Consider the following 22,769-nt stretch of genomic DNA (forward strand, 5'->3'; position numbering starts at 1 on the left):
ACCCCATGGAAGCACTCCAGGCTTCCCTGTCCATTACCAACTCCCGGAGCCTATTCAAAATCATGTCCATTGCGTTGGTGATGCCCAGGAGATAATGAACTGGGTATCTGATCCATCACATTGAGTTCCAGATTAGTTCTTTTTAAATTTATTTTTAATTAGAGGATTACTTTACAGTGTTAAGTTTCTGCTGGACACAACATGAATCAGCTATAAGTATACATATATCCCCTCCCTCTTTAGTCTCGCTCACACAACCCACATCCCACTCTGCTGGCTGGCTCATCCCAGAGCACTGAGCTGAGCTCCCTGAGTTATACCACAGCTTCCCACTAGCTGGCTATTGTACACATGGTGGTGTAGATATGTCAACGCTGCCCTCTCAATTCATCTCACCCTCTTCTTCCCCGGCTATGTCCAGAAGTCCGTCCTCTACATGTGCTTCGCCATGCCTGCCCTGCAAATAGGTTCATCAGTACCATTTTTCAGATCAGTTTTTAAAAAGTAAAAGGATAGGAAAAATAAAACCCTATCCTGCAAATGTAACGAGGCTTTTTTAACATGCTTTATTCAAAGGCCATTACATGTATGAAAAGAAAAACTTTGTAGTAACATTGAAAGAATAATAATACATTAGATTCCAAAAGTCTGTTCATACAACGAAACTGTACCAGAAGTTATGTACACCTTAAATCAGATTATGCTGCTTTTTGTATTCTTTGAAAACTATAAGAATTCCATTAGAAAGTATCTGACTTCCAAATATTGAGGCCAACCCTGAGACAGCCTTCTAGACCTTCCTACATATTTCACAATCAGCTACTATCTCTAAAACAAAAGTTCCCAGCACACTTCTCACATTTCCTGCTGCTACAGGGCTCCTGACCTGTTTCCTGTTGATAAGTTTTTAAGAGTGGTTCAATATCCTCAGGAAAAGAAATAGCTCATTGTGTACCCCGGGGAACTCAGATCTACCAGGAAAGGTCATGTTCCTCATTTGACTTTTCCCTGCAATTTCTTCAGAATTACCTAAATGCACAAGAATCTAGAAAATAAATCTTCTCGTGTTGGAAAACCCATTCACAGGGTGATTCCCTCTCTGATTTTTGACAGAAAATTGTTCTCAGAAAGCTGTATTTTCAAAGTCATGTTATGATTATTTCCTATTTTTAAAATTAAAAAAAAAAGAGAGAAGTTTGTGGAAAGAATAATGTGTCATATTTCTTTCTGTTCTTTTAAAATATTTTACCCACATTGTGATCAGTATTGTGGATTTTGTTAGGCTGAGAAGGAATTGAGGAAAGGGTTGGAGAGGAATCGGGTCAAGAATTAGTAGAATTAGTTTCATATGAAATTCTCCAGGCCAGACTACTGGAGTGGGTAACCATTCCCTTCTCCAGGGGATCTTCCCAACCCAGGCCTCCTGCACTGCAGGCAGATTCTTTACCTGCTGAACCACCAGGGAAGCCCTTTAATCTATTAATAAATGTTAAATGAAAGCTATTCAGTGAATTAAAGTCATCGTTGTAGCAACACATACAATTGTTGACTTCCCTGGTGGCTCAGATGGTACAGAATCTGCCTGCAAAGCAGGAGACCTGGGTTGGATCCCTGAGTTGAGAAGATCCCCTGGGAAAGGGAATGGCAACCCACTCCATTATTCTTGTCTGGAGAAGTCAATGGACAGAGAAGCCTGCTGGGCTAAAGTCCATGGGGTCGCAACAAGTCAAACATGACTGAATTGAGTGAGTAACACACTTTCAGTAAAGATTTAACAATATTTTCTGTCTCATATAATCAGTGAAGTTTTAACAGCATTTTCTATCTTATATAATATGCATTTTATTAAACAAATCTGTTTGTTTTGCACATTTAATGCTAGAAGTTTGGAAAATGCAGAGGAATAAAGTGTGGTTTCTTTTTTTCCAAAAATAAATAAATAAAAAGCTATTATTTTTCCTTCTTCCTCATGTAAAATGACACTTCCCCTTAGGTTGCAGATTTGGAGAGAAAACACTGTTCATTACCCACTAACCAGGCAGCTAGGCCCGCTAAAGCAATGACATTTAGAGACATTTGTCATCCACGCTAAACCAGTCTGTAGTTGTGTAAGATGCCAGGGGTCAAAACCGAATATGTGCTAATTTTACTCAGTTCACAAAATCACCTGACTTTCTCATGAGGCAAGGTTTGAATAATACTTAATTGCTTAACTAAAAGCCTAATCCCTGCCTCTTGTTATATGCTTATTATATTAACCATGTTCATTAAACATGTGTACTTGTCATATAAAATATTTTGTAATATCCACAGGTCCCCAGTGTAGGGATCTCAGCAATTTGTTCATGGAAGAAAGTTGTTTTTTGCTTGCTTTCACTCAGCTATTTTTTAAAATTAAATCCCTTCTCTGCTTTGCAACATATTTTTAATATCCCTTACATTATATATTACAATGTAGATTATGAAACTAATTTCACATGTACCTCATTTCATCTAACAGTGACACCCTGAGAAAACTGTAAATATGCCCACTTTATGCCTAATGAAATAAGCTTTGTGAAGTAAAGGGATTTGTCTGATAATAAATTACAATAAGGGGTCTTTAACTCTCATTTTATGGCCACAAATGTAGTTCTTTCTGCATGACACAATAAATTAATGCAAAATTTGTTCAACAATGAAGAAATTTCCTAGCTAACCAATGGAAAACTGAAAGGAAAATTCATAAGAAAGAAATCTACAAGCAATGATTGATAAGTGGCACAGTATTAGGGGAATAAACACAACCATCTTCTCTTTATTGTGTATTTGCTAGTTTTATGTCATTTCACCATGAGATAGATGTTTATGAAAAATAAAAGTGAGGTATCCCAGCTTTCACCGTTGAAAAACAAAGGATGATAACAGATTATCCCTTCTAGTGTTAAACCCCTAAAATTGACCTCTCTAAGCCAATGAAGTCAGGGTGTCGTGCTGGTGTTGTTTGGAATTTCTGCTGCGTGTGTGCATATTGTTATTTTGAGCAGGGGACACCTGCACAAGAAGCCTGCTGTGTGTATAGATGTCACACTGTCCCTTTCATTTGCCACGATCTGATTAATAACTTACCCTTTCACAATTCAGTTGACTCATCCTTAGCCATATGCTGAAGACATACGCATAACTAAAAAGATGTAAAATTCAGAATGGTGAAACTATCCTCCTGAAGACAACATGCCTCTCCCAGACTTCTTAGTTTCCTCAAATAGTGAAATAATCAGTACTATTGCAAAAGCAACTACAAACTCTCAATAAGACACATATAACCACAACATTGATTGCTATCATATTTTGTGGAAGAGCACCCTGAAGTTGAGTTTTTCCCTGAATCATAAGTCCATTCTAAAATCGCCAAAACTTTCTACTATTTATATTTATTATTATTAAATCTTCAGTACCTGGGAGAGTACACGACTTAGCAACTAAACCACAGCAACATCTGGAAGGTATTCAGTTCAGTTCAGTCGCTCAGTCATGTCCGACTCTTTGCGACCTCATGAATCGCAGCACGCCAGGCCTCCTTGTCCATCACCAACTCCCGGAGTTTACTCAAACCCATGTCCATCGAGTCGGTGATGCCATCCAGCCATCTCATCCTCTGTCGTCCCCTTCTCCTCCTGCCTCCAATCCCTCCCAGCATCAGGGCTTTTTCCAATGAGTCAACTCTTCGCATGAGGTGGCCAAAGTACTGGAGTTTCAGCTTCAGCATCAGTCCTTCCAATGAACACCCAGGACTGATCTCCTTTAGGATGGATGGACTGGTTGGATCTCCTTGCAGTCCAAGGGACTCTCAAGAGTCTTCTCCAACACCATAGTTCAAAAGCATCAATTTTTCGGTGCTCAGCTTTCTTTATATAACAGGGACTAAATGGACAGAAATAGGAGCTGGACCCACACTAGGCCAGGTGCATAGAGAGTCTAGAGTTGTGTTCTGCAGAGCAGAAGCTTCCACCTCTCTGAAGGGGGCCTGCAGTTGTGGTTGTAGCTGGAGAACCGTTCACCTCCACCTCCGGCTCAGAGGCTCATGGAGACTCTGCACCTTCACCATGGCTGCAGCTTTTTCACAGGCGCATCGTCTCAGCTCTCTGCAGTCCTTGGAAAAAGCCTTCCCATTGAGGATGGTCACACAGTCCCTGCTTCTCAGGTTGGTCAAATCTATCATAACCTCAAACCTCAAAAAAGAAAGAAAACAAGTTACTTTATCATAGTTTATTTCTAAAATAAGGAAAGTACATAGAGAGGGTCCCAAGCTAGATAAAGTTGTAGAATAGACACCCAGAATAAGTTTACTGAAAAATGGAGTCACCAGCCCCTTTCCTCTCGGCCCCTCAACTTCCACATACATTCCAGGGGCATCAGGTCACTCAAAACAACAAGAACAATTTCTGACTAAAATTAAAATACACATTGTCATCCAACGTATCATATGATTTTACTGCCATCCGAAAAATTATCTATCTTCTCTGTGACTCAGTTTATTTAACCGTAGAATAAAAAATAATCACATTGAATATGTACTCTCTCCTGGAAAAATAATCTTATATAGGTATATAGGGGTTTCCCTGGCAGCTCAGATGGTAAAGAATCTGCCTGCAATGCAGGAGACCCCGGGTTCGATCCCTGGGTTGGGAAGATCCCCTGAAGAAGGGAATGGCAGCCCACTCCAGTATTCTTGCCTGGAGAACTCCATGGACAGAGGAGTCTGCATGGGCCACAGTCCATGGGGTTGCGAAGAGTCAGACACGACTGAGCGACTAACACTCTTCACTATAGTTATACAGAAAGGGGTCTGCTCAAATATGGTTTTAATTTGTTATATATTTTTAAATTAATTTTTATTGGAGTAAAGTTGCTTTGCAACATTGTGTTAGTTTTTACTGCACAGCAAAGTGAATCAGCTACACACGCATATGTGCTAAGTCTCTTCAGTCGTGTCCAACTCTTTGCACCCCCATGGACTGCAGCCTGCTGGGCTCTGCTGTCCATGAGGATTCTCCAGGCAAGAATACTGGAGTGGGTTGCCATGCCCTCCTCTAGGGGATCTTCCCAACCCAGGGATCGAACCCACATCTCTTACATCTCCTGCATTGGCAGGCAGGTTCTTTACCCACTGAGCCACCTGGGAAGCCCAAATCAGCTATATGCATATCTATATCCTTTCTTTTTGGGTTTCCTTCCCATTTAGGTCACCACAGAGCATTGAGTAGAGTTCCCTGTGCTATACAGTAGGTTCTCATTAGTTATCTATTTTATACATAGTATCAATAGTGTATATATGTCAATCCCAATCTCCCAATTCACCCCAATTCACCCCTCCTGCTCCCCCTTGATATCCATATATTTGTTTTCTATGTCTGTTTCTCTATTTCTGCTTTGCAAATAAGATCATCTATACCATATTTTTAGATTGCACATATATGCATTAACATATGATATTTGTAATATATTTTGATGATATAGATATTACATTTACCAATTTCGGAGGATATACCATACTCATTCCTATCTAAATGCACATATAAGTAAAACTAATTTTTTATAATATAATTATTTATATTGTAAATCCTCAGAGACTGTATTTTGAAAACTATGCTCCCCATTTCATTGAACAGAAAACCAAGAGATCTAAGGTTTTACTTTATCTCTAGGTATTGACAAGTTGTAGAGTTGTGTGACCTTACATAGGTCACCATTACAACCTGGGCTTCAGTTTATTCATCTATAGCCGAGCTTCCTCTCTCTCCCTCTCTTTCTTGCTCTCTCTGTGTCAATGAATCCCACTGGGTCTCTCTCACTGATTTATGAGCCATTCTGAGAGTAAGTACTATATTCTGTATATATCTTTGATGTCCTCCTACACAGTATCTTGTCATTCAAGCAAAATCTATTAAATGCCTTTCCCACGAAATGTGCTAAAGGCTTACAGCTTGGAGGAGTGAGGGGTTCCGTCCATCCACAGCCAGGCCTTGCCGCTGCCGTTGCGGGATAGCCCTGTCCAATAAGAGTAGAAAAACTCAGAGTAGCTCTGAGGCATGGCAAAATCCTGTGAAAGGCACACAAGAAAACCTTTAGCTTTAGAGATGTTGTAATATATACATGGAGTTGCGTATATATTGGCTGGCTTGCACTTTTAATACAAGAACAACACATGAGTCCTGCCTGAGTAACTAATAGGACATTTACAAAAAACAGTGTTCATCCTGAAGTTAGCTAATTTGCCCAGGTTAAAGACTTATTTTGTCTTAGTAAGCATGGACTGAATACTGATGTGCTGAAATCAAGAATCACATCAGCCAAGATTTAAAATGATCCACTATTTTCAAGTCACAAGATTAAATAGGATTGATATAACAAAATGCAGGAGACAGATTTGGAGACATCTTGGAAATGGAAGAATCTGGAAGGAAAAGTGCAGGAATGTGAAGTAATCTTCACAAATATATGTGACGGGGACTGACCAGGAAGGAGAAAAGAATAACGCAAAAAAAATAGGTAAAAGAGGAATTTATAAGGATGATTTATGTCTCAGATGAAGAAGAAAAATGTTTCATATATTTATATATACATTTTTGTGTATTTACATATATAGAATTCCTTTTCTACTGTCCATACTGAAAAAGGTTTGATTATTTCCCTCTAAGTATTCTTATCCTTTAGCATGGAATTTATCTAAATCTATTATAATTATATATTTTTACATCTTTTTCTTCAACAATACTATGAATTCCTTAAGGACATACACTTCATTTTATTTATTTTCACATTCTTAACTCCTCAGATAATTAATGGCACATAATGGTTCAATAGAAGATTATCAGAAATATAAATGAAGCCATTGCTAAGCAACAGTCATAGAATAGGCATATCAAAGGAACTGTAGTAAAAATATTATCACCAAATAAATTGTGACCCCTTTATGTTAAAATTTCTATAAATAAGTCATATGAAAGTGATTTAATTATATACAAATATACAAAGTACATGAGAGAAAATTACTATATAACTTTCATAATAATATTTCCAACCACTGAAAATAGTGTTCTTCAGTGGTATATCTGAATCCTCAGTATACGCTGGAAGTGGGAGAAATGAAGAGAATAAGAAAAAATTAAGAGTTTATGCCAGGTGACACTGGCTTGGCCAAATAAAGTGTCTCATTTTCTGCCTAAACTAAGCCATCAAGAAAGGATGAAAAAGATTATTTTAGTAGATGAGAGAAACTGCAGAGTTTCATTCATCACAGATTTCAGGAAGTGGAAAGGAATTAAGATGCAACTAGAAAGGCATTCTTCCCCAATGGCTCAGAGGTTAAAGAATCTGCCTGCAATGCAGGAGACCTGGGTTCAATCCCTGGGTCGAGAAGATCCCCTGGAGAAGGACATGGCAACCCACTCCAGTATTCTTGCCTGGAAAATCCCATGGACAGAGGAGCCTGGTGGGCTACAGTCCTTGGGGGCGCAAAGAGTTGTAAGTGACTGAGCATGATGCACAAAGACAAGTTTATAGAAAGATCTTAAGAGTTTGCAGACTTAGTTGAGTATTCATTTTAATTAAATAACTCTGTTGATAAACTACTCTGTGCCATGACCCCTGCTGAAACAATGATAGATAAATAATGGTCATACTGCTTGAGGAATTTAATTCAAAGTCAATAACAAATGTAAGAGAAAAGGGAACAACCACAGCATTTTAATAGTGAATTTGAATGTATGTACCTATCAATAAATACCAATTTTATTTTCATATTTTCCTTGACCACTCTATGTTAGGGTATAAACTCCCAGAAGGCAAGATATTTATTTGCAGATTATGGAAACGATTTAATTATATGGTTTTCAATCAAAAGTTTTGTCACTTTCACAGAAAGACCGGAAGTGCTATCTTCATTCCTCTGGTATGGCACCAATATTGCTCCCTTCTTGCTACTAAGTCACTTCAGTCATGTCCGACTCTGCGACCCCCTAGATGTCAGCCCACCAGGCTCCCCCATCCCTGGGATTCTCCAGGGAAGAACACTGGAGTGGGTTGCCATTTCTTTCTCCAATGCGTGAAAGTGAAAAGTGAAAATGAAGTTGCTCAGTTGTGTCTGACTCTTAGCGACTCTATGGACCGCAGCCTACCAGGCTCCATCCATGGAATTTTCTAGGCAAGAGTACTGGAGTGGGGTGCCATTGCCTCTTACATAAGACAAAACAGGTTAAGAAATTGAGACATTCTTTATTTGAGTCCTGACGGTGAGTTTGAAGGACTTTCTTTCATGTTTCTAAGGGGTGGATATTTGTGGAGACTGTTCCACAAATGATGACCACAGAGGATCACTCAAAGCAATAAAAATAAGATTAAGCCTTGATTACAATAAATGAGAGAATCTGTGAACCTTGATTGCTTAGTATCTTTTTATTAAATTAATTTTTATTGGAGTATAGTTGATTTACAATATTGCATTAGTTTCAGGTGTACAGCAAAGTGAATCAGTTATACATATATATCCACTCTTTTTTAGATTCTTTTCCCATATAGGTCATTACAGAATACTGAATAGAGTTTCCTGTGCTATAGAGGGATTTTTATATATAACAGTGTGTATATGTTATTTATTTTATATATAACGGTATGTATATGTCAATCCCAATACCTCTTTCTGAGAATACTTCAAACACTCACCAAGCCTCAGGACCTTACCAGCACTTCCTGTGTGTTTATCTTCAGCATAGTCGAGTTCTCAGCAATGCAGAAATATTCACAGCCCTGCCAACTCTTACTTTCTTTATAGAATTGGTAGCATTTGTCCCCATGCCATTTCCATTTTTCTGGGCAAGGGCTACATTTGTGTTCTTAAAAAGAAACCAAATTGAGTGAGTTATTTTCTACCCTGTCTTCCTTCTCTTAAAATCACATAATATTTGATGACCCAAGAAACAATTGATTCTATCTCTCTCTTAGATATTTAATTGCCCAGGCAGTGATAATTACAAATGTTTACTGAATACCCACTGTATGCCAGGAATTATAGTTGGGTTTATAGCAGGAACAAAAACAATATAGTGGGAGTTAGAACAGACATGATCTGCTTTCATGGGCAATGGACTCTAGTTATAAATGGTTAGAACTTCAAATTTCTTGCCCTGTGTAACTCAGCATAAAGAAAGTATACTCAAATTCATAAAGAACCTTTTCATCTGTTCAGAAACTCAATATGCATTGGATTTGAGAAACCATTGAAGTTTCTATAATTTTCTTCCTCAATATCCTCTTATACAGTAGTATAAGGATTTGTTAATGAAATATATAGCAATTGGATATGGATTATTTTCTCACTCAAATATAAGTAAATAAAATTTTAGAAAAAGACCACATAAATGCATGAATTAAACCAGCAAATCTCCATGGGTCAGAAGTTAAGATGGACATCAAAGTCAGAAAAGTAAGTGCACAGACCAAGGGTGAGATGGACTGAGTCGGTAGTGACTATAAATGCAAGAACTAGGCTCTCAGAGCCATGGTCTAACACCTGTGTGGGCACATGGTCCTAGGCCTTTAAGAGTTGGGTATCTGAAACCAAGTCCCTTGTGGGTATGCAGTGAGATGAAAATCCCACCATTCCACAAAAATATCTTTACTTTAAAAGCAATCCAGTGTCAAAATGTTGACATATTAAAATCCAAGGTCAACACGAAAATGGTTATTATATTCTTGTTTGTATTTTTCTATTTGAAATATTTCATAAGGTAACCCTGTATTTTATTTACTTGTGTTATTTTGGTTATTTCAAGTTAACTGTACTTAGTATTTAAAAATGTCTGAACTTGATGAATCCCATCCTGTACTGTAACACAGACACAGTTGAACTACATGATCTCAATAACTAGGGATGACCTGGCTGTTCAGACCCTTTATTAAGTCTGCCAGATGACTTGCTGAATAATACATGCTTCCCAGGTACCCTGATGGGAGAATCAGCTCTGTATGGACAGATGTGCTGAGAACAGAGAGAAGTTCAGGGATCAGGACTCACCTCCAGTTTTGTTATAGAGCTCACGACAGAGTTTCTCAGCCACGTGATGCAGAGTTTCTGCAAGTTTCCTGTTTTGGGTTCGAAGAGATTGCAGCTGTCGGGAGAGATTCCCCAATCTTTCCTCCTTTTGCAAAATGCTGTCTTGCTGAGTATTGGAGAGCTGGTAGAACTGAAAAACTAAACCAAATTACCAAGTGAGGCTGGACAGCTTATTTCTTCACTTTTATTTCTATTGCCTACACCTGGGGAAAACAAAACAGTACGTTGTTTGAGATCCCAGGCTCTGAGATATATTGCCTACATTCAGGTTTGGACTCTAGTCTATAATAAATTGCATTGCCCTGGGCAAATGAATTTCTCTATTTCCTTATCTGAAAATGTAGAGTTATAATAACTGTTCCCAGCTTCAGGAATAAATTCCTTAAACATATTTACTGTTCAATAAATCTTTCTGTGTATACTGTCAAACCATTACTCAACCTAAAAGTATAAATCATTTATCTATTAATCATTATATTGAGCATTGACAATGTGCCATATGTTTTTATCACATTCATAGTAATATTATCATTTTTATATTTTATAACTTTGTAAACTGGGCTCAGTGAGAACAAGTAAGTTTTTCAATATGACTAGGCTAGAAAATTTCAACTTAGCTTTAAATTCCAAGTTTCTAAATCTAAGTAGAAACATCCTTCATGAATCATGAGAGTCACTGTATATCACTGAAAAGAATATTGTTTGCAAAACAACAGTTATATCAAAATTGGGGAGCCAGGGTAGAAACATTAAGATACACTTAAAAAAAAATTTTTTAAATTTAAGATTACAAACAAGTTCTAAAATTTCCTATAATACAAAACACAGTTTTTGACACTAAAATCTGCTTTTATTGTTAACCACTTTCTTCAACTCTTCAGGACATATTGTTGTAGGGTCCCATCTGTTGAAATAAATTTATCCCCTTTCTTTTCTGAGTTTTAAACTTTATTCTTACTAGTTTGAAAATTAAAGACTTTTATACATGAATTCTTCTTTATTTGATTTCCACAAGTCTCTGCAAAATGATTCTATAACTTCTTGGACTTCTTCATTACAATAGTGTGTGTGTGTGTGTGTGTGTGTGTGTGTGTTAGTCAGTCATGTCTGACTCTTTGCAACTCCATGGACTGTAGCCCACCAGGTTCCTCTGTCCATGGAATTTTCCAGGAAAGAATACTGAAGTATTCTAGGAAATAGGGTTGCCATTCCCTTCTCCAGAGGATCTTCCTGACCCAGGGATCAAACCCAGGTCTCTGGCATTGCAGGCAGATTCTTTACCATCTGAGTTACCAGGGAAGTACCCCTTTTTAAAATAATATTTAATATTAAATATTATAGTGATTAAAGACTTGGTCTATTCTCTGTACCTTGAGGAGGTTGGATATAAATTAAATCTTTCCCTCTGCATGGCCCACCGAGCCATAAATGCCAGAAACAAAAATCACTGCAGCTGTAGTCTTTTGTGGAATGGAAAAGGGCTGATGTGTACATTCATTAAAAACTGCTGATGTTAAATATCGATAAATAAACAGACAAAAACCTTCTTATCGCACACAGAATGTAAAGGTTTAGCTGGAAAGTGTGTGTATTTTAATGCTTCTTCCACTACTCATCATTTACAGGGTTTCATCCTAATAAGGACTTACCCACAGGCTCCAGAATCAAAGTTAAAAAAAATGATAAGTATTTCTCATCCTAGACAAACCTTGAAACCAGGATCCTCCCCCAAGTCAGAGTGCGGACTTACACACAAGCCCCAGCGCGGCCAGGCCAATCAGCAGCCCCAAACAGAGAGTCAGCAGGATCAGGGCCGCTGGGCGCCAAGCCGAAGAGGGACGCCGGCGCTCTGCAGGGAACGGAAGCAAAGACAGGGTTTCACTTTTTCTTCCTTGTGGACCTACATCAGTAGCAAGGGAGTAAGAGGACTTGGTTCTGACAGGTTTCAAGGTCTAGATACCATTTCCTCGGTCCTGGGAAATAGTAACAAGGCTCCAGGCCACGCCTGACTTATTCTCCGCTAGATTCTTTCACAAGCCCCGCCCACTTCTGCCTTCCTCCTCCACTCAGTCCTACCTTGCATTGAATCAGTCTATGCCTTACTCTTAACCTTCTTTTTGTCAGAATTAAAGTCGCAAAAGACAATCACGAAAACGCCTTAACAAAGAACAATTTTTCACATCATCAGAGAAGAAGTATTGTGTTGTTACTTTTTGCAAAACACTCCCTTTCCCAGTTCGAATTAGCAAATTGCCTATCAGTAATGAGGCACTATTGGTAAAGAATCCTCCTGCCAACGCAAGAAAAGCGAGTCTGATGGCTGGGTCAGGAAGATTCCCTGGAGGAGGAAACAGCACCCTTCTCCAGTCTTCTTGCCTGGGAAATGCCATGGGCTGAGAAGCCTGACGAGCTACAGTTTTGGGGGCAGCAAAGAGTCAGACACAACCGAGCTACCCACAATGAGACGTTATTGTTTTACTGTTTCTTTTTGGAATTTCTTTGTTGAAAGTCCTTCTTATTTTGCTTGTTCATTCATTTGATTTTATAGCTCCAAAAATAGATGATAAATGCAACATGATCATCAGTTTTTCAATGATGGATTTAAGTAATCTCCACCTTGTACCCATTAAGGAATGGGGGGAAAAAAAAAAACTCTAGCCAGCATCTTTCCCTTGCCCACATCCCACAAGCTTGCCTTCAGGTGATTGCATAGGTTCTGCTGAGTCAGGGATAAGCTCATAACCTTGTGAGGTCAGCTATCAGTCTGAATAACTAGCAATATCTGACTAGGAAGACCCACAGTCAGATGCAAATATCCTCTAGCATTGTGATAAAAATTAAAGGGCAAACTCTCAAACCCTGGTCTCTTTGTGACCTGTGAGTTTCACTTCATTGGGAATTCAATTTAGGTTCAAAGCAGAAAGATTAAAGACATATAAATTCATTTCCTCTTTAGCAAAGTCCTCTGCATGATAAATTTCAGATACAGAGATTTGTACTATGCATTATTTCCAAGTGGGTAATGATAATTATTAATAGTAAAGATAGTATAGAAGTAGAAAATATGATCAATATCCTCTGAGACTTATCACCAAACAGGGAAAATAAAAATCAGGATCCAGACATTGATATATTTTAAAATGTGAATCTTATTTTAATTTTATAATCATATCTTTTCACAAAAACTTTCAATGGTGTGCATTATTTTTAGGATAAAATTCATTATCACTTTTCCTAAAGATAGATGGCTCTTTTTAAAAAGTGGGCATTTTATGATTGTACTTCTCAACTTAAAAACTGCCAATAGGGGGAATTCCCTGGTGGTCCAGTGGTTAAGAATCTGTCTGCCAATGCAGGGGACACGGGTTTGATCCCTGGTCCAGGAAGATCCCACGTAAGTGGGGCAACTAAGCCTGAGAGTGTGGCAACTACTGAAGCCTGGCATGCCCTAGAGAGCCTGTGCTCGGCAACAAGAGAGGCCACCACAGTGAAAAGCCCATGTACCACAGGTAAAGAGTAGCTCCTATTCAGTTCAATCAGAGAAAGCCAACACCCACCCAGCAATGAAGACCCAGCACCAGCCAAAATAAATAAAAATTAAAAAAAAAAAAAAAACACCTGCCAATAGCTTTATTGCACTTAGAATAAAATTCTACAAGCCTCTTTTTCATCTGGAGCCTATCTAGGTCTCTCATCCATTTCTGAACTATCCTCCTCTCACTCAAACAGTCTAGTCACAGTGACCTTCTGTTTATCCTTGATCCAAACCACTGTGTCCTTGTCTTAGTACCTTTGTATTAGCTCTGTTTATACTCCTGCATTAATCAATCCTCAGGTGGGTTACTGGTAGCCTACTTGCAATCCAGCTTCCCATTTAAATGGTGCATCCTTGTAAGATGTCATTGGGAGTTCACCTCTAGCATATCATCACATTATGTATGTATGTCAAAAAAAAAAAAAAAAAGATTACTAAGTGCTATTCTGTGGCCTTTTTTTTTTCATTTATTTTTATTAGTTGGAGGCTAATTACTTTACAGTATTGTAGTGCTTTTTGTCATACATTGACATGAATTAGCCATGGATTTACGTGTATTCCCCATCCCGATCCCCCCTCCCTCCATGGCCTTTCTTTTCTTTTGTCTATTTCCTCTGCTTGACTGTGCATTCCATTAAAACAGTGTTCTTGTCGGGACTTCCCTGGTGGTCCAGTGGTTATGAATCCATCTACCAGTACAGGGCACACAGGTTTGATCCCTGGTCAGGGCACTAGGATCCCACACGCTGCAGAGTAACTAAGCTGGGGGGCTGCAACTCCTGAGTCTGCGTGCCACAACCAGAGGGTCCGAGCAGTGGAAGTGTAAGATCCTACATGATGCCTGGGTGTCACAACTAATACTTGAAGCATCCAAATAAATAAGATAATACAAATTATAAAAACAATGATCTTGTCTATCTTGTTCACCAGTGTATTTCCAGCACTGAAAATAGTGCCTGGCCACATAAGGGCTGAATACATATTTGAGGGCTTCCCTCATAGCTCAGTCCATAAAGAATCTGCCTGCAATGCAGGAGACCCAGGTTCAATCCCTGGGTCAGGAAGATCCCCTGGAGAAGGAAATGGCAACCCACTCCAGTATCCTTGCCTGGAGAATCCCATGGACAGAGGAGCCTAGCAGGCTACAGTCCATGGGATTGTAAGAGTCAGACATGACTTAGCGACGAAACCACCACCACCATACACTTGAAGGAGCAAATGCATGAAGGATGAAATTATGAAAAACTAATGTTACCTAAACTATGTAATTTTTACAGAGGCACAGAGCATTGTCTATCATTAAGCTTTACAGGTTGATATTGTATTTTTTTAATCTATTGACTTTTCAGCAATATTTCTGTCAGCAGAGGGCAGACTCAGCTAAATTCATCTCCTGGCCAGACTGGTTTCTAGACACTGACTTAAGTGACATTCTGAAGCATAAGCAGAATAGCAGAGATTTGCTTTCTCCTCTGTTTCCTTCGAGCGGCTGGTCTAGCCGGTTTGGTCTAAATTTTTCTGGAAATTGCTAGCTACTCATGACAGCATCCTTAACCTCACGAAAGAGTAAGATCAGAGACTGAAGACGGCTTGAGCTAAACATTCTCCCGCAAACCCCATGTCTCTTTAAAGTTCTATATAGCCTATATAGCCCAAGAAAATTAACCAGATGGATGTTTCTAGATTCCAGAGGCAAGTATATATGTAGACCCACCACCATGGTTAGCTTTATTTTTCTCTCTTATCTATTCAGTTTAGTCAGGTCTGACTCTTTATGACCCCATGGACTGCAGCACACCAGGCTTTCCTACCATCTAATATACTATATATCCTACTTACTTGGAGTAGCGAGGAAGAACTGTGGGAGAAGAACCAGGAAACCAGGCTTCCATGATGGAGAGACTACAGTATTGAAAGTTTTACTTATTTCTTTTCTGTGAAGTTATTTTTCCCTCTAGGTACTTTTTTTTCTAACTGAATTTAATTTTCCCAAGTTTTGTTCCAAGCGCCCTGATCATAATGAAGTCTCTCTGAGGACCACTCCCACACTAAAATAAGAAAAATAAGCTGCCTGGAGGTGCTTCAGTTTGGCTTGGCTTTATTATGGCTTTATTTTTTGGAAGACAACTCTGATGCTGTCTCCTGAGGCATGTTTAGAAAAAGGTGTGGTCAGGCCAAGGAATGATACCAAACATCCCTAGGAATAATAAGATATATATAGGAAAAAAACACCTCTTTCCTGTAACTTCTTACTATAATATGCTATAAAAGGCTGTAGTGCTAAGGTCAAGTTTTGAATAAAAATCCCTTTGTAGTTACAAGAAATTTTATGGATGAAAGCAGTTGCCTTACTTGAAAACTTGCCCTTCATCAGCCATCAAGGAAGAGTTTGTACACCTCCTCTCCCAGGGCCTCCAAGAAATAAAACAACATTGCTGAATGTAGACATTTTAAATGCTTCTGAAATAAGAAGGGTCCTAAAAGCTTGAAAAGACACAAATAATTGAAATAATTTGCATAAAGTCACATTGTAAACTGGGCTTCCCAGGTGGCTCAGTGGTAAAGAACCCGCCTGCCAATGCAGGAGATGCCCATTCGATCCCTGGGTTGGGAAAATCCCCTGGAGAAGGAAATGCAACCCATTCCAGTATTCTTGCCTGGGGAAATGCCATGGACAGAGGAGCCTGATGGGCTACAGTCCATGGGGTCACAAAAGTCAGACATGACTTAAACACTAAACAATAATTTATATGTCCAATCGAGTTTTGTTTCTGAAATACATTTCAAAGATAATATTACTATTAATGATAATTCTAACATTTCTTGAGTTACTGAGATAAATACTGTATAGGAATTAATATCATCCATCCTTACAACTACGTTATGAGGTAGATACTGTTATCATCTCAGTGTTACAGGTAGGCAGCGGAGTCCTAGAGAAGTTAGTAAGGCAATTAATTAGTTAGAGGCTAGTAAGGCAAGGGACTTCCCTGGTGGCTCAGAGGTTAAAGTGTCTGCCTGCAATGTGGGAGACCTGGGTTCAATCCCTGGGTCGGGAAGATCCCCTGGAGAAGGAAATGGCAACCCACTTCAGTATTCTTGCCTGGAGAATCCCATGGACGGAGGAGCCTGGTGGGCTACAGTCCACGGGGTCACAACAGAGTCGGACACGACTGAGCGACTTCACTTTCTTTCACTTTCAAGGCAAGGATACACAGCTACTGATGATAGTACTTATTGAGTGTGTTATATATATTTTAGTGTTTCATTTGAATCTCCCAATAATTATTCAAGAGGGCACTACTTTAAACTTTTATTTGGATAAGAAAATTGCAGTGCCCAAGAGCTGCTTAATTTTCTTACAGTTGCACAGCTAGTAAATGATGGAGCCAGATACGCTATCCAAGCATTCATTCTAGAGCTGAAAGTTTTTTAAAGGTGATTTTATTTTGTTATTTATTTATTGGCCAAGCAGCATGTGCAATCCTAGTTCCCTGACCAGGGGTTGAACCTGTGTCCCCTAGAACTGGAAGCACAGAGTCCTAACCACTGGATCACCAGGGAAGTCCCGGAGCTGAATATTTTAAATCATTTCCCAATCCTCCCCAAAAATCCCACATTAATATTTGCCTTTATAAGGGAGCTCCATATGGAATTACAGAAACCCTAGCATTTCCCCACTTGCAACTTTTCATGTCTGTGTTGTGAATATCTTAATAAGAGTCACCTTAAATTTATATATTCTCTACTCTACCACCAAGGTGAGCTTACTAAATTTAAGTCTCCCTCGAGGTTAAAATGTTCCTCAGCTATAAAAGGTCCTTCATAGAAGCATCCCCTTCCTCTCTTCAGCCTCAGTTGTCCCAACACCACCCCCCCATTACTCCCTCCATTTGAGGACCACACATTCTTCAGACCAACAGTCTACCTTGCCATCCTGTTTGACTCTGCTGATGATTCCCAAAATTGTCTGGATCTAAATTCCAATCTGACATCTACGCCTGATCCCTTCCCTCTGTAGTTTTGTCTTCCTTCTTTTTCCCATGAATATCCTGCACCGAGCTAGCTCTTATCTCTGTGCTTGTCTTTCCATATGTGGTCGTCACTCTGGAAAGGCCACCCAGGGCCAGAATTGCTCTTCCTGGAAAACCTGAACTTAGACTTACGGACTAGATCAAATGTCACCTTGTTCAAAGATACCCACATGTGTAAACACTGTCAGTAACTTATTGATTCCTCTTTGCTTCCGTGACTTCCTACATATGTTCAATAGCAGTACATGACATGCTGTTCTAATCAGCAATTCAGATCATTCCTTCCACTTCTCCAAGCACCTAAAAATAGAGTCTCCCCAGTGCCTACCATAATGTTTGACTTTTAGTAGGCATGAATTAAAGATGTGTTGAAACAGTTAGAAGTGCCATGACTCTTTTTCTACAGAGTTTTTTCTTTTATTTATGTTATCATGGAGCTCTTTGCTTTTGCGGGGAGAGGGAGGCCGCAGAGCATGTGGGATCTTAGTTCCCCAACCAGGGATGGAACCCATGCCCCCTGCATTGGAAGTGTGGAGTCTTAACCACTGGACTGCCAGAGAGGTTCCTATGCCATGTCTCTTGAATGAAGGGTTTGTGCTGTGGTTGAGGAAATGAAGCTAAAAATCTTGGAAAAATTAAAAAAAACATTATAATTAATATGAGTAAGGGAAAAGTGGAACTTGAATTTAATAAAAGTTCTCTTCTTACTATTATTTTCCCCTTAAACACAAACATGTTTTCACATTTTTTGATAGGGTTATATTTAGGCAGGAAATCTGACCCATAGTTATTTAATTCTCTCTTTCTGCTTCATTATTACTGGGAAGTGCTGTAGTTACACCTCTTTCCAATCTGCAATTGAGTTAGAATCTCCTACACTGTGAAAAATAATTTTAGAAAGCACTCATACAACCCCACAACACATTAGCTCTAACATTTTACCTTTTCTATTTACAGCCAGGCTCCTCAAAAAAGAAGACAGAAAGGGGGGAAAAAAGGAATGAAGAGAAAATTACTTACATTATGTATTTTCTTTCTTAACTACTAGTTCCTTTCAAACCCCTGCTATGAAAATGGCCAATAATCCATTTTTCTTCCTATTTCTAATAAATTTGTTTTTAAACTTCCTCTTGCTTGAACTCTCTGCTGTATTGTTTATTATTTTTAAGATTTGCTATTTATTACCATTGGCTTGTCCATTTCTCTCACAGTTAGTGTCTCTTGGCCTCCTAGAAGCCTCTGTCTCCTGCTCCACATCCATTACTGTCTATCACTCATTGTTAGTGGGTCCTACTGGGTCTCTTTCTCAGCCTGCCCTTCAACTATATTCCCCAAGATTCTCTCCTTGGCACTCTTCTCCTGTGTTTTGTCTTACTTTGTTTTCATTTTACATTCCTCATTGATCTCACTCAGAAAGTTTAATCCCAGCCTAAAAGCCATCAATTCTAACGTGTGTTGGGTTGGCCAAAATGTTGGAGTTCTTCTGTAACATCGTATGGAAGAACTCAAATGAACTTTTTGGTCAAGCCGATGGGTTTCCCTTGTGGCTCAGTTGGGAAAGAATCCAAGAGCCCCTGGAGAAGGGAAAGGCTACCCACTCCAGTGTTCTGGTCTGGAGAATTCCATGGACTGTAGAGTCCATGGGGTCACAAAGAGTCGGATACAACTGAGCGACTTTCACTTCACTTCATACATGTAGCTCAGAATCCTTACCTCAGACCCACATGCATACAAGTGCCTTTAGGCAACTCCAACTGCTGGTGCCTTCTCTTACAAGCATGTCACACTCACACTGAATCCATCATCTTTCCTAGTCCTCCTGTAGCTTTCTTAGTTAATGGAAGCACCATCTACATAATGTCAGATGGAACCCAGTCAACCTATGCTCTCCTCTTCCTTGCCTTCCCCCTTTGTAACCGGTCACCAATACTTTAAACACTCACTTCTCAATATCTTTCATATCTAATTCCTCCTCCTCATTCCCACACTACTTTAGCTCAAGTTCTTCTCACCTCATGCTTAGACTAAAGTAAAAGCTGGGTATTAGCTCATCCAGCTTCATATTCCTTCAAAACATCCCCCTCCAACTCTACCCCTTAGCCATAATATATTTCATTCTCTGTAATACAGTTACATAAGACTTCCACGGCTTTCCTCTTATGTGTCTGGCTGCCTGTAGTGACCCCAGCCCCTTAAACCCTCCCATTTCTGTCCCCATATCATGAGAAACTTCTTAAAGTAAAGTCCACTCAGTGGTCACTCCCTCTTTCAAATCTTTCCTGATCTCCACCCTTACCAGACAGAAATGACCAATTCCTCTAGGAGAGCATGCCCCATCATAGCACTGCATCACACTTGCTGTCCACTTCACAACTTTCTTATTCTTTAAATTTCCTCATAAGCAGGGATCATATCATATTTGAAATTATATCCTCAGTACTTTGCAACATGCCTGGCTTGACACAGACCTCAAGCATAAGTTTAGGGAAAAGAAGTCTGAGATTGTTGTCTTTCATTTTTATTTTGTATCCTTTGAATTATTTGGCATGTTTTAAACACAAATGTAAATTTTATATCAAAAATTGAAAACTAGAAAATAAGTAAATATGTATACCTTATTTTTATTCATTCTAAAGAAAATATTAAATTTTCCCAGGCATTATTGTGTCACAATCTTAAATTGAATCTGAATCTTCTGCATTGCTGAAAAACTCCCAGAATAGTTGTTGCTGTTATTTTTAGCAGCCAAATGATATCAGACCTGATTTTCTAATAAATAATGAGGCTTCTATTGTGACTTTCCTCCAAATACTTGCATTATCATGAGATGGAAACAAAATATCAGACATGTAGGGTAAGACAACTATTATCAGATGTTTGCCTGCAAGACACTTTGACCTCCACTCCTCCTGCTTCAATTCATTCTTACAAAAAGGCTGCCAGAGGTTTCAGCTGGTGTTTTATCCTGCTCCACCCCTCTCTCCACCCTCTAACCTCAGCAGAACTTACTGGTACACCCTGTCCCTGATTATGCTGATCACTAAGCCTTGTGCGAGTTCCCAGCTCTAGTCAAAGGTGAAAATGAAGCTGTATACAAGCGACTTGAAACCACAGTCCTAAGAGCTGACTCTTCACAGGATTTGTTGGAGGAACATACCGTATCCTATTACACATATCCTGTGGCTACAGAAACTGACATCCCAAAGTTATCAGTTTGTTTCATATCAAGGAGGCTGGAAATTTCCAGGATCTAGTACCAGAAACTAGATACTTTAGTATAAATAAATCAATGAATAAAATCTAAAAAGCTGCCACAAGAATCCCAGGTGGCACAGTGGTAAAGAATCCACCTACCAATGCAGGAGACATGGGTTCAATCCCTGGGTCAGGAAGATCCCCTGGAGAAGGAAATGGCAACCACTCCAGTATTTTTGCCTGGAAAATCCCATGGACAGAGGAGCCTGGCAGGCTAGAGTCCATGGGGTTGCAAAGAGTTGGATACAACTGAGCGACTAAATAACACCTTGTAGTATTAGAACCTAATCCTGTCTCTACTACAGTTTGAGGTCTTTTTACCAGGACTCAGGTCACATTTCTGCCTTGGATTATCTCAGTTTTCTAGGAAATAGAATCCTTCTTTTCCGGACTGAGAAAAATATATATGTATGAATGTGTGCGTGCTAAGCCGCTTCAGTTGTGTCTGACTTTGTGTGACTGCATGAACTGTAGCCTGCCAGGCTCCTCTGTCCATGGGCATTCTCCAGGCAAGAATATTGGAGTGGATTGCCATTTCCTTCTCCAAGTGATCTTCCTGACCCAGGGGATCGAACCCACATCTTATGTCTCCTGCATTGGTAGGCAGGTTTTTTACCACTAGCGCCACTTGGGAAGCCAGTATGTATATATAGTTACATATAAATGCAAATATAAATATATATATATGTATATATATATATACACATTATGTGAAAAAGTGAATTATCAGAAATAGCATATGACTAAAATTACTTTCACAATTTAATCCAATCATTTCAACAATATTCTAGGAGTCAAGAGAACAAAAGGGGATGAGATGGGATATAATTGCAACTTCGGTCATTATTTATATCACCAAATCATGGAATTTCAGAGGTGAGGGGATGTTAGAAAGCATTTCTTTTGATCCCCTCTCATTTCACAGATAATAAAACCAAACCCCTGAAGTTGGCGTGACTCTCCCTGGGCCTCACAACTTCAAGAGGCAGAATTATTACAACAAATTATCAGCGTTAGCGTACCTGCTTGGAAACACCTCTCTAAAGCCTTGGGTTCAAAACTAGCAGAAAGGTAGCCTTCATCAATCTAAATTTCCAGATCAGATCACAGATGGTAACTAGAACAGCATCGGATCTGACCTTCGCTGGGAATACAGGAAGGAGAAAAGACGTTGCTCTAACTGTCCATTCAGTCTCACGTTTGCCTGTGTGCTACACAATGGTAAAAGCAACACACCCTCAAGTGCAAACCACTCTGCCAGAGACAGACGCTTAGAAAAACCTCTGTGCATATACGGAGTTTAATTTTTTCATGTGTTCATATATGTGGCATACAAGTTGTAGTTAAGTGCACAGATATGCATCATTGTAAATCACAGAAACATTTTCTCTTTTTCCTCCACTTCGTACCCTCCTAGGCTAGGAAGCTGGTACCCTGGCTCATCTCGTGCATTTCTCAAGGGTCTGACCAACTTGGACGACAGGTACCTGTATGGCCAAGCTCTGGCCGCTGGGATGTGGCAGAGGCTTGAGAATGCAGGCTCATCGTGGTGTCTCCATCAGCGTCCAGCATGTCCCGCGTGCTGCTGTACTTGGCCAGCATCTGGATTCCTGCACGGGTGACCGTGGGCTGCGGCTGGATTTCCCCAAGTGAGACGGTTCAGAGGCCGAGGCACTAAAAGGCATGCCTGGGGTTCTCCTCCGGGAGCGAGTAGTAGGGACGCCTCCGACTCCAGTTCCTGCCGCCAGAGGCCCGGCCCCTGTCCTGTGAACTTGAACTTTGATTGCCAAATCCGTCAGGCCGAGGGGAAGCAGCGTGTGTTTTCTATTTGGGCGGTCTCCGTCTGAACAAT

The 22,769-nt window shown here is 39.6% G+C and overlaps 1 protein-coding gene across 2 annotated transcripts; it reads right to left on the reverse strand.

Annotated features, from left to right (window-relative positions):
• Positions 1-543: 543 nt before the first annotated feature.
• Positions 544-22,753, reverse strand: CLEC1A (C-type lectin domain family 1 member A). Of its 2 annotated transcripts, XM_020889256.2 has the most exons (6): positions 22,405-22,753; positions 11,844-11,942; positions 10,055-10,231; positions 8,722-8,873; positions 5,964-6,082; positions 544-4,211 (listed from the first exon to the last, which is right to left on the reverse strand). In XM_020889256.2, exons 1-6 carry the CDS (start codon positions 22,517-22,519, stop codon positions 4,037-4,039), a joined length of 837 nt encoding a protein of 278 aa, XP_020744915.2. In that variant the 5' UTR covers positions 22,520-22,753; the 3' UTR covers positions 544-4,036. The 2 variants fall into 2 exon arrangements, with proteins under 2 accessions (XP_020744915.2, XP_020744916.2); XM_020889257.2 differs by lacking the exon at positions 11,844-11,942.
• Between the last annotated feature and the right edge of the window lie 16 nt (positions 22,754-22,769).

This window comes from Odocoileus virginianus, unplaced genomic scaffold (assembly GCF_023699985.2).
Source record: "Odocoileus virginianus isolate 20LAN1187 ecotype Illinois unplaced genomic scaffold, Ovbor_1.2 Unplaced_Contig_11, whole genome shotgun sequence".
Taxonomy (NCBI): domain Eukaryota; kingdom Metazoa; phylum Chordata; class Mammalia; order Artiodactyla; family Cervidae; genus Odocoileus; species Odocoileus virginianus.

Excerpts from the sequence above, each read along its gene's own strand:
- CLEC1A (XM_020889256.2), bottom strand. The coding sequence starts at position 22,519 with ATGCTGGCCAAGTACAGCAGCACGCGGGACATGCTGGACGCTGATGGA. Across the intron at positions 10,232-11,843 it reads GGCCGCGCTGGGGCTTGTGT|TTTTTCAGTTCTACCAGCTC; the intron begins GTAAGTCCGCAC and ends AATTTGGTTTAG. Across the intron at positions 8,874-10,054 it reads GCTCTATAACAAAACTGGAG|AACACAAATGTAGCCCTTGC; the intron begins GTGAGTCCTGAT and ends TTTCTTTTTAAG.